We start from the raw sequence: 17001 nt of genomic DNA, 5'->3' as shown, positions 1-17001 counted from the left end.
CAAACCATAATTAGTATGTAGATAAATTTTTCATTACAAATCCTTATAAAAACATTTAAAGGCTATGATTTATTGTGCTTATTTACTTTTTCTTACATATCTGTCAAACGACTTATAAAATATTGCTTTTTTGAAAAAATTCATTATTTGTTTATTAGAAAATTATTTACCTTTAACATGTACAGAACTTAAATGTTGTCTCAAATTTGCAAAATTTTCGAGAACCGAAAATTAAATTTATCTATTTACACATCCTTTTTGGTTTTGTAATATTTTAATCAAATTTTTTGAAAACAACTTATTGGATAGAGAAGAATACAATCCTTATCAATGACAAATCGAAAATCAAAGGATAATTTTTTCGTCGGTAAAAATTACTAATTTTTATAGTTAATTAGAAATTTTAAATCAAATTTTTTTTTAAAGTTTTAGATTTAATTTTGCAATATTACTTTTCCTAAAATATTTTATATCCCTCATATGATACAATAGCTTTATGGGATGGTATGTATATGTTTTTGCTTTTATAAAAATTAGTTACCGGATTATTGGATTGCTTGAATGCCTCCCCAAAAAAATATAATGGTTTATTTATGCCTACATTGACTTCAGATTTATTCGATTTTTCTGCTGTGTATAAAATAAAAATTATCAAAACAAAATTAAATGCCGAATACTTTTAAATTTAATTCAATTTTAATTGATTATTTAAGCGAAAGCAAATTAAGATAATTTTTGCCGTATTTATATTTACAAATGTCAGAAATGGTTATTAAGATTGTACCTTTGGTCATGGGTGACACCAAGGCAACGGAAGGTAAGTGATGAGATTTGGCAAATGAATTATTGGAATGGAGATGAGAAATCTTGCGAGGAACAGTGTACAAATGAGAGTCAACGTCTATAAGGTTCATTTGTTCTACGTGCGGTGACAATTCTTGCGTTTTTTCCTTGTTTAATCGATTTTCTAGGTTTTTAAGATTCTGATGAGTTAATTTAGAACTTCTATTCGAAGTCGATGGTGCTATTAATTTGTCTATAAAAAAATTTTTTTTAAAATATATTGTTAAATTTAATTTGAAAATCTAATAAAATTGTTATTTCTTTAAATTTAAATTCAAATGAGTTAAAAAAAAATGTTTATAAGATAAGAAGGATAGGGGTGTTTTTAGTATAACTAACTTTTTCTGATTAACTGCCGATCTGATTAAAAATATAGTCTGGGAATCACAAAAAGCTTAAACAAAATAAATTTTGTACAGAATATGTCCGACACCACTTTTGATATCGATACCAAAACCTATACTAATACATTATCGGCCTATAGCAATACCAAAAAATAGGCCCGTAACTAGAAATTTTATCTTAGGGATTTTGATCAGAAATTGCATATATCGATCGGCTTTATGAAATAAATAAAAATATGCAATTTCATGCTAAAATGTGAAAAATTTAGAGGACTAAATTAACTAATATATTTTTTTTCATTCAATTCGAACATCATAGAAAAAAATTTTAAAAAATACCAATACAATACCCTATTTTACCATTCTTTCGAACAAATTCGCTTTAAAACGAGTAATTAAGAAATATAATTTTTTACACTAAACTTATAATTCATTCAATAAAAATCAGTTGAATATCTATAAAATTATTTTAAAAAACTCTAAATAAAGTTATTTAAAATAATTTTATGTAGCATTGGTATTGCATAAAAACATATTATAAAATACTCAAAATAAACGCACTTTTTCATGATTATTTCGATTCATTTTATGCAATATCATTTATCATCAAAATTATTTAAAGAAAATAAATTTATTTAGAAATTTTTAAATAATTTTATAGATATTCATGTTATAAGTTTAGTGTAAAAATTATATTTTTTAACAAATATTTATTTTAATGAGAATTTATTGGAAGAATGGTAATAGGGATATAATAACATTTTTATATAGTTTTTTTCTTACGATGTTCGAATTGAATGAGAACAAAATATAAAAAATGTTTACGTATTTTGAGCTCTCATAATAAGAGTTTCTGTTTGAAAACAACGACAAACTAAATATCCCAATCATTATTTACGAATTAAGATAAGAGATCTCTCACAGAAAGAAAAGAGGAAAAAAAGATATTACGTTATAAACAAAAGATAAATTTTATATATGAGAACAAAAGCCATGATAAAATTTATCACAGGGATATTTACCCAGGATAGGAGTTTCCCTCAGCAAGGGGAGAGGGGCGTTTGTGTCACTTTTCCCTTATAAATTATTTTGAGAGCGTTATTATTTTTAATTATTGTTTATTTTGCCGAGAGGGGGGTGGGTTCAATTAGGCAACACTTATGGCATTTACATATGATTTTTTTAAAGGTTAAAATTATCAACTAAGTTAGCTAAGTTATTTTTAAATAAAATATAATAATTTTTTTAGAAATAATAAATTAAATGTAAACTTGGTAAAATGTCGGATTTCGTGGCAGATGATTTAGATTTATTAAAATTGATTTCTTTTTCGGCGGATGAATAATTTGGTACGTTTCTTGAATATATAGCTATGGCATCATTCAAAATAGTATTACTGGGTGTTGGGGGATTCTTAAAATTGAAAAAAAAATAGATGTTGATTTGAGGGTAAATTTTATATTATATCATCTCGAATATTAAAATATAATGCAGAACAAGATTTATGTGAATGTACTTTTTATATCTTCTCTTCCTTCTTATATATATAATTAAATTTTTTTTTAAACATTACACATTGTTTAAAACATATTAAGATAATAATTATCACATAATATTACAAATTGTAAAACACAAAACTTAATTCATAGACGGCGTAAATGATGAATTTTTTCTTTCATTATACATAAGATGAAGATGGGTTGAGTATAAATAATTTTTTGAAAAAACATTTACATATTTAATGATAACAATAAAAAACATATTTTTTTAAAAATCCAAGTTTAAGTTTTCGATAACTAAAACTCGTTAGAAGATGATAATGATTTAATAAGTTAAGTAACCCAATTTCTTAAATTATATTATATTATATTGATTAACTTTATTTATATATATAATTTACATTGAATAAAATAAAAATACCATGATATATATTTAGGGGAAAAAAAATTATTATAAATTTGAAGAATAAATAAAAAGGGCCTTTAATTTATTTATTGTTCATGCAAAAAATCGCATGAGGCAAATATTTTAATTTTATTTGCGTTAAAAAACGTGCGTCCAATTTCGATATTCATTTAAATTAATATGTTTGTTTACTGGAAAAAAAAATATGAAAGAAAATTTCGATTGATAAAATATTTAGAAGCTTCTTCCTTATCTTTTTCCATATTTATTTCCCTTCAATGAAAATTTAATTAAATTCATATCCATAGCTGGTAATTGATAATCAATCAATCACCCAAGAATTATAAATACAAAATTTAATAAAATATAATTAAAAAAACGTTATATATTTAATTACTTTAAATAAAATAATTATTAATATGAGATAATTATCTTTATGAGGCAAATTTTAATTTGAGTTTTATTTATTTATCAAAAAATAAGGGGCAAATTAATTAAAATTTTTTTACGAAATAAGCTGATATTTTTAATAAAAATAATGTAGACTAACTAAAGGTCTGTTATGGGCGGATTTATAACCCACCCACCGAGATAAAAAAATTAAACAATTGGTGACAGACAGGCGAAAAATATTTTTTTAAGCAATGGACCTGTAGCTTAGCTAAATATTTGAAAGGAGGGATATAGAACGAGCTTACTCTTGTTTTTAAATATTGCATATTTTAATGAATTTAAGCAAGCTATATTTAACAATCAGCGGACGGTCTTGTGGGCTGAAATCAGACAAACGATTCAGACGGATAAGGTTGCAGTTCAGGATTTAATTTAGAAATACTACCGCGAGTGTTAAGCTTTTAACGCTTACAATAAATGTAGTTTTAATTAAATTATTATAAAGGTCGCTTATAGATGTTAATTATTTTTATTCCATAAATAAAGCTATTAACACCACCAACGATTTATAGCTTTTATCTCAGTGCCCAGTTGCAAACACGTAGTGTCCTTTTGCCAACAGTCACTATTCTAAACCTAATTAGTATTGGAAAAGGGTATACTATGTGACTAAAAATTTATAAACGCCATTACGATAAATTGAGTTATATATTTTTTTCCAAGATCGGCAAATCCTCGAAATGATTTATTTTAAAAAAAGGAAGATATTTTTTTTTTATTACTATTAAATTTTGAAATGTAAATAATTCTTTTGAGTTGGGTTAAAATAAATTAGTCGATAATGGTTAAAAAATATTAATAGTAGCATTTTGATTATTTATTTTCCCACTAAACTAATTTGTTTTAAAAAAACTGAAATAACAAGCTTTTTTTTAACTAATCAGAAAAAACAAACGATAATGTATATTTTTATAATTATTTACTGACCGTATTGCTTGCTGTGCCTTTAATGGCAGCGGTTGGTTTGGGAATTCCGCTTAGACTATCACATTTAGCGTTAAGCCCGACTTTAGTATAAGATTCCTTTAATGCCAATTCTCCGGTGGATCTATTGCGTTCATCTGTAATATTATGAACATAGTTGTTCACCGTTTTGGATTTATGATACGAACCAAGAGAAGGAGAATATTGGCGTAAGTTGGGAATCGAAGGATTGGATTTCGAAAAGTTTTCTATTTTATTATTTCCTTGATTGGAGTTTAAGGATTCTGAGGTAACTTTATCAATACACTTAATGTTGTTAGTAATCGATGTTTTCTTGGATACAAATAACTTTTCAGATGAACTCTCAGCTGATTTATGTTTATTCAAATCCGTATTCATGTTTGATTTGTGAGATGAACGCTTAATACTAGATTTACGCGTTACCTTGATCTTGTGTTTATTGGTTGATTTCGATAGGTATACGCTGCTGTGAATAAGGCTAGCCTTGGTGCAAGATTGAGTAGCATCATCATTATTATTAGTAGTTATTATAGTGTTATTATCACGTTTTAAATCGAGTTTGTTGTCCGTTTCAAGGTAATAACTTCGAGAAAATGGGACTTTGTTAAATGGATTAGAGTGCGCAATTAGCGATGGAATTGAAGAATAGGGTATAGTGCTCGGTTTAATCAATAGGTTTTTATTTTTTCCAGATTGGTTCACTTTTTTTAATGGTTTGACACTATTTAAGTAATTACCATGAATATCGACTTCCACAACATTGACATCTTAAAATAAATTGAAAGGAAAAATATATATTACTTATAAATTTTTTTAGATTATAATGATATAATGCAAATAAATATTTTATATCATTTAAGGGCTGGCGAAAAAATCAATATTTAAAAAATTATTTTTCTCCAGAGATCCCTATCCCCTTTTTTTAGCCTCTAAAAAAAAATTTCAATTATTATATTTTTTGTGCTTCACTAAATTTCAAATTATTAATTTTTTTTGTGGGCTTTTTTCTCTAATTAAGATAATTTTAAAAGAAGAGAATACTAAATTTCGAAAATTTGGGATTAAAGAAAAAAAAACAATTAAATAATTTATATCCATTCATTTACCGTTAAATAAATAATAAATCTATAAAAAGTTAAGAATAAAAGAGAAAAAAATAACTGTAAAAAGAAACTCCCTAAAAAATCAAATAACTAAATAAATCATATTAATATTTTTAAGCTTATAATCGCAATCAAATGATTATAAATAGTTATTTATAAAGGAATTGACAATGATTTTTTTTATTTATTGATAAAGGTATGAACATTACGTACCACACACAAGTACAGTGTTACGTACAATTTCGATTTTTTCAAAAGAAAAGAAACAAATAAAAAAGAATGAAATAAAAAACAAATGAATATAAAAAAAAGAATGAAATAAAGAACAAATAAATAAAATAAATAAGTAAAAAGAATGAAGAGGTATTGGCCGAGATAGCGAGAACAACACCTCTAGCCACGAATAGGGTTCATTAATATTTATATCGATTTATTGTTATTCAGTAATTTATAAGTTCCTTTTTATCCCTTTTTTTAAAAAAAAAAAATATGCGGCACATGAAAAAAAAACAGTCAATTATTTTAGATACTTTATATGTATATACAATTCCATTAATTTTAAATATGTTATATAAATTTTAAAGTTAAAAATAATTAATTTATTGACTTTATGGTTTTTAATTTTTGAGAATGAGTATATATAAAGTAGATATTTAATTTACTAATGTAAAAGGGTCAAAATATTATTAATATTTAATATCCCATCCATATGGTTTTCTTTAATTATAAAATCTTAAAGAAATTTAATGATAGTAAATTTTCTTCTACTTTTTACTCGTTAAATTGTAGAATATACACTTATAAAAAAAATTTAAGAGAAATTATAAGTTTACGAAAACTAAAAAAAAGTTAATATTATTTTTTTTGATAGATTCCAGAGAAATTCAATAAAAGTTAAGATAATTATTTGGTAAAACAAACAAGAAAAGGCAACTTATCGTGATAATGTTTTTAAAAATAATTAAATTTAAATATGATTTATGAATTGAACAATAAATACCTTATTTTTTAAAAAAAATATAATATAATAGCCATATTGCAACACATGGAAAATACCTTTAAAGTAAAAATAACGAGTTTAATAATAATGCGTACAAAGGTAACTCGATTATTGCCATCGTCATTATAATAATTCAATATGAATGACCTGTATACCGTTACTTTTGGAAGTAATATAAAAATAAGCAAATATAGATAATATAGCCATTAAAGGTCATGATTATGTAAATTATACTCCCTTTATATTATCTGATTTACAAGCCCTTCATATCCCCTTTCATTGACTTTATCATAATTATACAATCTATTTATAAATGCATAACGTTAATTTCATGTATTAAATTATCATTTTATAATGAGAAAAAAAAATGATACTAAGACTATCGACAAAGACATCATAAATATTTCGAACGAGATGACTATTATTGAGCTAAATTATTTTTCACTATCTATTCTCTTGGTAAAGAATTTTTGAGTAAGGGGAAGAAATTAAAACTTTATTTTTAAAAAGAAAAAGAAATAGGCGTGCAGTAAAATCAGGTACTCGAACTGTTATATATTATTTTATCATGAAATGAAAATTTAATTATAATTTTATAGTATAATAAATAATTTATTTCAAATTTTTGGAGAATAATTATGTTCCATTAATTTTAGGTTAAGCTAACTTCTATAGAAAACTATTTCACAACGCGGGCTACTTGATAAAGCATGTAAAAAGTCTTTGGCTAGCGTGGGAGGATGTGGAAATTCGATCTTCTTTCAATTCAAAAATACATATCATGCGAATGACGTTTTTTTTCTATATAAGAATATAGGATTTTTTGTTCCGAGTTATTCGGAGTGATACAAAATTTGTGTAATGCTTACTTGCTAACTGTGTTAGATAATTTATACTGTTGGCTTTTAATTTCTAGTTATTAATTGAATTTAATAAGTTTAAAATGTTTTATTTATAATATTTTCAGTCGACTCATTTTTATATAACGTTTGAATGAAATCGATAGTCTTATAATGCCCAGAGGTTTTAAAAATTTTTTATAGCATAGATAATTTCTTTATGTGGAATAATCTCCGAGTTCAAGTTATTATTAAAAAATTTAATTGGGATTCTATTTTATTCCTGAAAAATAAGGTTGTGATGAAAAAATTCCTAAATTTTGGCCGAAAGATTTATAGCTTCTCATTCATAGTTTAAAGATTTAGGATAATATGTCAATTCTTTTTAAAACATAGCAATCATTTTCAGTAGTCCCAGACTATGCTATCTCGTTGCGATGTTTTTATTTGAGTACTGTTGATTATGTCATCATTGAAATCACCAATAAAAATGTTCACAATAAAAGCTTTTAATTTTATCATTAAATTTAAACAAAATATTAAATTAATAATTAAAAATAAAGGCGGGTTTTTATGAATGTTAGACCAGCCAGCACACAGGTCTATCTACCATTAATTAAAAACAAAGAATAAGTGCTTTATTTAAAGAAGGCCATAAATATTTTATGATAAACAATATAAATGATATATATATACTAACTCATTCAACACTAAATATATTTTATATTTTTAAAAAATATAAATTTATTAAATTAATAACCTAAAAATAATTTAAGTTTTGTCTTTTTAGTGACAAAAAAAATCATAATATTATACTATATAAATTCACAAGTCAATTAAATGAATTTTATTAACCTTTATCCGATGTATCCTCTGCTATAGTTTTATTGGTATTATAATAATCTTTATCCTTAATTTCAAGATCGTCATTTTTTTTGTGTTTATTTGGCAAGTGATCTTCTGTCCCTTGAGGTATTTTGTTTTTATGACCGCGGGGTAAAGTGAAGCTCAAATTATCATGGGCCAAATTACTATCCTTAGAGTCTGAAATGGCTTTTGGAGCTATATTTAATTTTTTTTAAGAGACAATAATATATTGCATAAATATTTCATTTATTCAATGATTCCCTTGTAATAATATAAACGCCATTTCACATGAGGGAATTTTTGGAATATCCTTCAACTATCAGAATGAATATACATAATTTTTTGCTTATTAAATCTAATTTTTTCGAAAAAACATACTGTATCAATTTGTGCTTAAAACTTCTTATAAGGTAAATCAATTGTTTATTAGCCATAAAAAAATTATGAAAAACAAAGCTGGCGGAAGAACTTAAAGCAAAAATTCGGAATATTAGTTTTCGCGAATTATAAACTAAAAGTGTGTATGATCAATAATGGAGCGTGAACAATCAATGTGCCAGCCTATCAAAAATTAGTGTTATTATTCTTTCGAAAAGTAATTAGTTACTGCTACATCCTTAAAAAGGTAAAATGATATATTAAAAAAAAATTAAATTGTCATAGCAATTAAATAGGGCGGGTGGGGGGGGGGGAGGTTTTTGCATATTTATTTAAAAAAATTTCATGTTTTTTCTTTAAATTCACTCTAGGGCCGAATTATTTCAAGATAATTCCGTGAATTGACAAGAAATTTTTTAGTGAAAACCTCAATAAGTATTTTTTCTTTCAATATGAACATTGGCTGAAATTTTCAAGATAAATAACGTGTAATAAACAGAAATTGTTTTTTGAAGAAAATTTCAATAAATCTTTTTTTAATATATATATAGGGGAGATGTGCCAGAATGCCATGTCTGAAGACTGGTCATCATCCTTTAACTTTTTATCTATTGGACCAATTTCTCTCAAAATTGGTCAAAATATGTATATTTATGATATATACCTTACCTAAGTTTATTTATTGAATAGATCAATCTAATATAAAAATTTAAATAAACTGTTTTAGAAAAATCATTTTTTTGTTTAGTTTAAAAATTACTCATTTAGATTACTGATATTTTATATAAATATTACCCTTAGGCATTTCGCATTATTTCACAAAAAATTAGAGCTTGCGAGACATATAAAGGCGCTGAATAATAATAAACAGGTGAGTATTATCTGGCCATGTACTGACTGGCCACAATTCAAAGATTCACACATTCATAATAAAATGAAAAGCTCACGCAAAAGAACATTTGGTGAAATTTCAAATGATGAACAAACTTAAGAATGCTTAACAAAATATAATTAAGATATATTTTATAAAATATTATCATTAAATAGATGATGATAAATTGAGAAGTTTATACCTAAAAATGAAGAAATATTGACATAGGTCTTTTCTTTTACAAGTATTTCGTAATTGCCAGTCAATACATATCATATTTTAGCTGGCCAGAAAAATAGCTTTTACATAACCTCATATAGCTCATAAACTATTATAAATAGAGCTTTGATTCAAATTTTATTTTAAATTACAGTTAATAGATAGATTTTTTTCAAGTAACTATCTACAGCTATTTTTGGGATAACTAATCACTACTAGTTGTTTTATCAACACTAGTTTTGGGTAATGATAAATTTTTTACATACATCCATATAAGCGACTTAGTATTCCAATACCACGCATCTTGCTTGTCCAATTCTCTGAAGCCTTCAAAGCAAGTTTGCCCAGCAATAAAGCTACTTATAATTATAATCGATCCAGACATATGCTTTTCATAAAAAAAACCCAATGGTTAATTTATTAATCGGTTCCATTTTGATTCATATGCATTATGTATAATCACTTAAAATCTTCACCCAATTCCCGTATTATATTCTTCAGCTGCAATCAATAATTTTCAAGAAATAAACTAAATATTTCAAAAAGTCCATTTCAAGATATTGTATACAAATGGAGGCGTAACAGAAAACTCTGCAATCCACATGGCACCTTACAAAAATTTTACATATAAACGGGCCTAAAGTTAAGAATAGGGACCCTTTTTTGTCGGAACATGTTTTATTAGAAAATTTGTTAAGTATATACTCTATATAATTGTCTATTATGTTAAATATCCATATGTGAATGTCATATTAACTTATCTTTAAAACATTTAATTGTATGATATTTTATAATAAATAAAAAATTATATACACTGAACACCTATTTGAAAGATATTTGTAAGAATAAGAATATCATTATTCAAAATACTTAAAATAAGTATGAAAGCTCTCAATTTCGGGATCCCCCTTAAGAGATATCCCATGAGGCTAAAGACCTAGCCTTCTAGTGCTTCTCCAAAGTTTCTATACCAAATCAACCAATTCGATTCATTTGTTTATCTTTTGCCATAGCTCTCTTGGTCCGCATTATAGTATGTCGTTTATCCATGGAAATATAATGATTATTTTTCTAACATGAGTCAATATTTGTATTTTTACCATAAAGACAAAGATATAGAAAAACATAGTTTATTGTTGTGAAGTTAAATTCGAATACTTTAGCAGTTAAAAGGGAAAATACTCCATAGAGATTTTTTATTACATCATTAACTTCTATCCAAAAAAATCACAATATGTTCTCTCTTGTTTTATATAGTATTATGATATTAAATGTTAATAAAAATGTCATTATTAAAACATATTTGGGATAGTAATAATAAAATATAATAAAAATTTAATAATTTAACAAATAAATATCCTAGGTAAAATTTATAAATAATAATTACCATAAAATATTTAACTCCATCTATATTTATTATATTAATAATTTAAATTTATAAAAATAAAATTACATAAAGAATTCAATATTAATAGCGAATTTAAATTGTTACTGCAAAAAAATATATGGTAACCCACTTTTTCTTTCAGTAGCATCAATTTTGTGCTAAACTATGTTTCTGAAAAGTTTGATTTATTTTTATCGAATGGGTTTTTTAGGATACAAACATTTCTGGAGGCAAAAGCGCCAATTTTAATTCTTACAATTTTTATTAAAAATATAATAATATTTAAAAATAGGTTTATTCTAATATTTAAATATTATTTAATAAAAAATTTGATTAAGGCATGTTCTAAAAAGATTTTTATAGTAAAAATTGGCAATTTGGCTTCATTTTCGACACTATTTACAAAAATTTCAAAAAAAGCATGAAAAATGGATTTATTTTTTAAAATGTTGTGGGTATTTTTAATATTATGGCATTTTCAAGAAACAAACTGATATATTCTTAATAGAGGTTAGCATAGCGTAACCAGTGTTTAACATTTGCTCAAAATTCAAAAATCTTCAAAGATCCTTGCGCTTTTGAATATCAAAAAATTTGACGATTTTTTTAAAAAAAATTCTGAGCAGAGTATATCTTCTTTGATTTTCCCTTTGATGCTTTTTTTTAAAACAGAATGAAAAAAATTTTCCCAGATTTTTAAAATTTGTTTCTTTGTTTCTTTGTTTCTTTGTTTCTTTCTTTCTTTCTTTCTTTCTTTCTTTCTTTCTTTCTTTCTTTCTTTCTTTCTTTCTTTCTTTCTTTCTTTCTTTCTTTCTTTCTTTCTTTCTTTCTTTCTTTCTTTCTTTCTTTCTTTCTTTCTTTCTTTCTTTCTTTCTTTCTTTCTTTCTTTCTTTCTTTCTTTCTTTCTTTCTTTCTATGCTATTTTATTTAAAAAAACATCTGGGAATTTTTTAGGAAGATTTTTTTACAAAAAACATTTTTCATTTTGCGCAAAAATCTTATTTTGCTCAAAATTTATTTTTACGAAAAGATTTCAATTTTTTTGATCTTTAAAGATTTTTGCTCAAAATTTTGGGCGACATTTGAAGATTTTTGTTAAACCTCGAGCGTAATTAAGACCTAAATAAAAAGAATAATTTTTGAAATTAATAAAATTTTCTTAAAACTAAGTTTTGGACATGTTTTTATTTTTATATATAAAATTTTCATTTAGGTTTTGAAAGTTTCGAGTTTCATTTTTTGATATTTTGGACAAAGAAAGCCTTTAAAAAAAATTAAAATTAACTAAAAACTCCAATTTTTCTTATATAAATTAAAATACATAGTATACAAGAGAATAAAATTCAAATAAGCCCATTTAATTTATAAAAATTAATATAATCCTATATATAAATTACCTCAAATTATAATAGAGGAAAAAACGAAAATTTTTTTTAAAAAACCTACATAATTTGGCAACAAAATATAAATAATTTTATATTATGGAGAGAAAAGTAAGATTTTCTTTTTCTAAATAGCATTTCTTCATCATTGGGGGACTTATAGATATTACGTTTTTTAATACGAATGTAGAAATAATGTTTATAAGCTTATTAACTGTGTTAATTTTTTTTTTATCATTTAAAAAAACGTCCAGCCAAGAAGAACCTTTATGGGACAGAGTTTAAACGAAGGGATTCGGCCTCTATAACATTTTGTAATTATGCCTTGCAATGATATCATCGATTATTTAAAAAAAAAATGTTAATAAAAATGGCGAGATGTTTAGGATATCATTATTTCGTATTTCCAAATAAGGAAGGTAAGTAGTATACATATAATGCATAGCTGATTTTATTGTAAAAATATTTCAAAAAAATGGGGCGTAATAATATAGAAGGATAAGTAGACTCGAAGGTAACAATGATAAGAAAAAAACTATTAAAATTTTTTAGTTTATAGAATAAAAAGAGTTATAACCTGTATTTCCTTCTTTCGTAGAAGTTGAAAATTTGTTATTGGGACGACTCAAGGTAGAGAAATTACAGTTATTTGATGTTTTAAAGGAAGCTGTAGGAGGTCTTAAATGGGAAGTAGAAGATAGAGTATTATTAGCATTGGTTTTCTTTTCAAGGTGCGTAGTGGGTGGTACCAATGGAATACGAGAGTCGTTGTCGGTAGAATTACTTGTGAGGTTACTTTCTTGAATAAAATAAATGATTCATATAAAATCTAACATAGATAAATTAACATAAAGTATTATTAAATTGCATATAAGGATTTAAATTTATATCTTATTAACGCTACGGAAAAATTATATTTTTTTATAATCAGCTGTTTAAAAATTAAATAAAATATGATCAAAATTTCAAAACTTATCTTTTATCAAAAGGATGAAAAAAATTTGAGGATAAAAAGCTAGCTAGTACGCCCTCTAAATGAGCCCTTAGGCGATCTAGATCAATCAAATAAATCAGTTACATTAGATATTTTAAAAAATAAGTCAGAAATAATTGTATCGTAAGATATTTTATCAGGCTCAGAACCCTCTACTTTATTATATAACCCTATTAGGTTTTGCAATCTATTCCAAATACGGAAAATCATGCAAAAGGTTATACAATTTATTCTTCAAAACTAAGATATAAAAAATGATTATTTCATCTCTGAAACAAATGTGAAAATATAAAGTTGAATAAAAATATTCAAAAAGGTTTGACAAAAATCTTCAAATTGAGCATTTGAAAATTTTGTGCAAAATCTTTGAAAATCAAATAAAAAAAAGGAAGAATTTTTTTAAAGAAAAAGAACAAAAATCTTTCACAAAATATTTATAATTTCATCATGTAAGAGAAATTTTAGTAAAATTTTATCAAAAATCCTGTTTTAAACATTCTAAAAAAAAATCTTCCGAAATCAAAATCTTTGAAGATTTTTTAATTTTTGAATAAATGTTCTCTGACAAATTTTAAACATATTAACCCCGCCACAGGTTGCGCATATGTAATAGGATCTATAACAGAATACAAAGTATATTATTCTTAGGAGAGTCTCACTAACTTTTTAGAATAAAATAATAAACTTTTTGATCATTAAGAAAATCTCGAAAGTTATAAAAGGAATTGCTCTTCAATTCAGAAACTTATAATTATTATGATATTCGAAGAAGGGCCATGCAAACGGGAAAGGGGGAGGGGAGCCGAAATTAAACAATTTTAGAGCCCGACAGATTTTGTAATTTTACTCAATTATTTAGCATCTTGAAAAATAAGATGTTTTATATTAGATAATTAAGCAAATTATTTGAATAAACATAATATATAAACTGATAATATAGATATATATAAAATCTTAAGGAAAAACATAAATAGTTCTATAAAAATTTAATTAATTTACTTAAAATTTGACATATTTTTAATATTAAGAAAATAAGAATATTCACACATATATATAAATGAGAGGAAAATTTTCTTCCAGTTCTAGGAATGTTCGCCTTATGATCCCTCCATAAACGCTCAACACGTTAAGTATGGGTCGATATATCATTTGAGTCTAAAAAGTTTCTTCTGTGATTGACTGACCGTGTAAATGATCATAGTCATTTTCATTAAGATCGTTATAACTTGAAAAAATATTAAATTTTAAGATTTGTGCGATCGCATATTTATTATTTTTAATAAAAAAAAAAAATTTAAAAATAATAATATTAAAAATTTCCCCAAGTTTCAGTGAGTTACCATTAACTTGATAGGAGATAAATCGTAGAAAAAATTGTTAATGCTATTAAAAACGCAATATATTTTTCCGTAATGTTAGACTGTATATCAGGCATAAGCCATTTAAAAAATTAACCGTTATAAGATAAACTTAATAAAAACTCATTTGAAAATAAATGAGCTATTTGTTTGCCTTCTAAAAATCGATTCCTGTATGGTTAGGACTTGGTAGAATTATTTTTATCATTATCTAAAAATTGGGATTAGACATAAAAAAATGTCGTAGACAAGTTTATTACAATGAATAAAATATGAGAGGACGTTATAATTGGGTTTAAGCTCGAATATTACAAATAAATCGGAGAGTGCCTTGTGGTTGTCACAGTTTAAATCTGTTACTTGATGATATGGCACGTTCATCATTAGTTGCAAAATAATTTTTTCAGTTGTAAAAGGATTATATATTCTCTTTTCTGTTTCGACTCAAGCGATGGCAAAATTTGAAGTATCATATAAATATTTTTATGTTAAACCCGTTACATGAAACGCGATGGGAGTATAAGGTGGAGAGTGAAAATGCCATTAGAAATCAAGTTAGTGATATTTATGATATTTATTATGCACTAATAAACCTATCTGAAAAGACTTGACTCTAAATGCTATACAGAAGCCATTTCATTGGCTAAAGAATTAAAACAATTTCCATTTTTGGTAGCTTTGTCATCAGTATTGATATATTGACCTTAGGTCATACAAAGAGACAATATTGAGTTGGAAAGAGCCATTACACTTATAGAAGTAGGCAATATTTTTTAGATCGCTTTAAGAAAACGGCTTTTAGAATTCCCTTGACTCAGCGAAAGAGCTCGGGAAATGAGCTTAGAAGAGCAGTGCTTTCCTTCAATAAATTAATTCGCAAACGGAAAGTTCAGAAACTATTATCTTATGAAGGATGTGACATGCCAATACATAATCTTCAAAAAGAATATAATACTAAATTTTTAATGCATTACTAGACCAAGCGAGAAGTTCGTTGGAGAAACGTTTCCAGCAGTTAAAGCTCTTTAAAGGTCATTTTGGATTCTTATTAAATATATTTTGTTTACAGATTAGGATACGTTAGAAAGCTAAATTAATCCGCAAGATACTAATTGAAATTAAAATTTTTTTAGTGAATATGTTAAGCAAGTATCCCATAAAAACTCCAATGGAAATTTTACGCTATATTAGCAATAATAGGTCAAAGGAGGCTCTACCAAATATATCCATTATATTAAGGAATACTTTAACCCTCTCAAACTGCTTTAGCATCCGAAGAATGCAGCTATCGATTTGTTAATCACACCTTAATTTCAATAAAAAATGATATAGCATCATCATTAGATTACACTGACATTATCCTCTTTTGCATATAAAAAGGCGAGGAGAATATATAAAATTGCAATATTTTAGTTTATGATTATATTTATTTTATAATGTGCTGTTCGTTACTCATTTATGATTAAAATTTAATAGGGTATATATATTCTATTAGTTCTTTTCGAAAAATTATCAAAAAAGCTTAAATTTTTTTAAGGGGCCGCCAAATTATTTTTTGCCCTGGGCCTCCAAAAGTCTCGGCAGAGTGCTGATTGGAGAGATAAAAAGTCGATGTCAACCTGGTGGACATGATTTTTACATATCAAGTATATAATAAAAGGTAATCCTTTTTTAAAGTTAATTAATAATAGTTTACCTTTAATTGCGGCATCTTTTACATGATTTCCATCATCAAGCTCTTTAATTGCCGTAACTTGTGTTGTGTCTGATCGCATTGAAAAATAATAACCATAAAAAAATTACGAAAAAAAAAATAAACGATTTTTACTTATAAATTATTTAGACAAAATTATATATAATATTTTTTTATCAAATTCATTTTTTTAAAGAAAATAAAATTTTATGGAACATTAAAAAAAAAATTAAACAGGTAAGTTTAGTATAGAAATAGATTATTATTGATGTTTATTTACAAAATATTTATTTGAATTTTAATTATTCATGTTTCAAAATAATATATTGCTAATGAATTAAGGAAGGGATTATCAAACTTTGGCTAAAAAATATTTATATCTTTCGGACGAAACAATTTTATTATTTAATAAAAAATGTG

General features: G+C 25.0%; 1 protein-coding gene across 1 annotated transcript in view; it reads right to left on the bottom strand.

Annotated features, from left to right (window-relative positions):
• The window catches only part of LOC135926741 (putative uncharacterized protein DDB_G0282133), a 68118-nt gene that overhangs the window by 22278 nt on the left and 28839 nt on the right, over positions 1 to 17001 (bottom strand). Inside the window, exons 7-13 of the mRNA XM_065462671.1 lie at positions 16585 to 16653; positions 13114 to 13335; positions 8288 to 8494; positions 4473 to 5257; positions 2459 to 2600; positions 785 to 1036; positions 542 to 630 (exon numbers count right to left, since the gene is read on the bottom strand). Coding sequence (XP_065318743.1) covers positions 542 to 630; positions 785 to 1036; positions 2459 to 2600; positions 4473 to 5257; positions 8288 to 8494; positions 13114 to 13335; positions 16585 to 16653 — 1766 coding nt within the window. The remainder of the gene's footprint in view (positions 1 to 541; positions 631 to 784; positions 1037 to 2458; positions 2601 to 4472; positions 5258 to 8287; positions 8495 to 13113; positions 13336 to 16584; positions 16654 to 17001) is intronic.

Source organism: Gordionus sp. m RMFG-2023, chromosome 3 (assembly GCF_954871325.1).
Source record: "Gordionus sp. m RMFG-2023 chromosome 3, tfGorSpeb1-WG-v2, whole genome shotgun sequence".
Lineage (NCBI taxonomy): Eukaryota > Metazoa > Nematomorpha > Gordioida > Chordodea > Parachordodidae > Gordionus > Gordionus sp. m RMFG-2023.
This window is presented reverse-complemented; position numbering and strand designations above follow the sequence as displayed.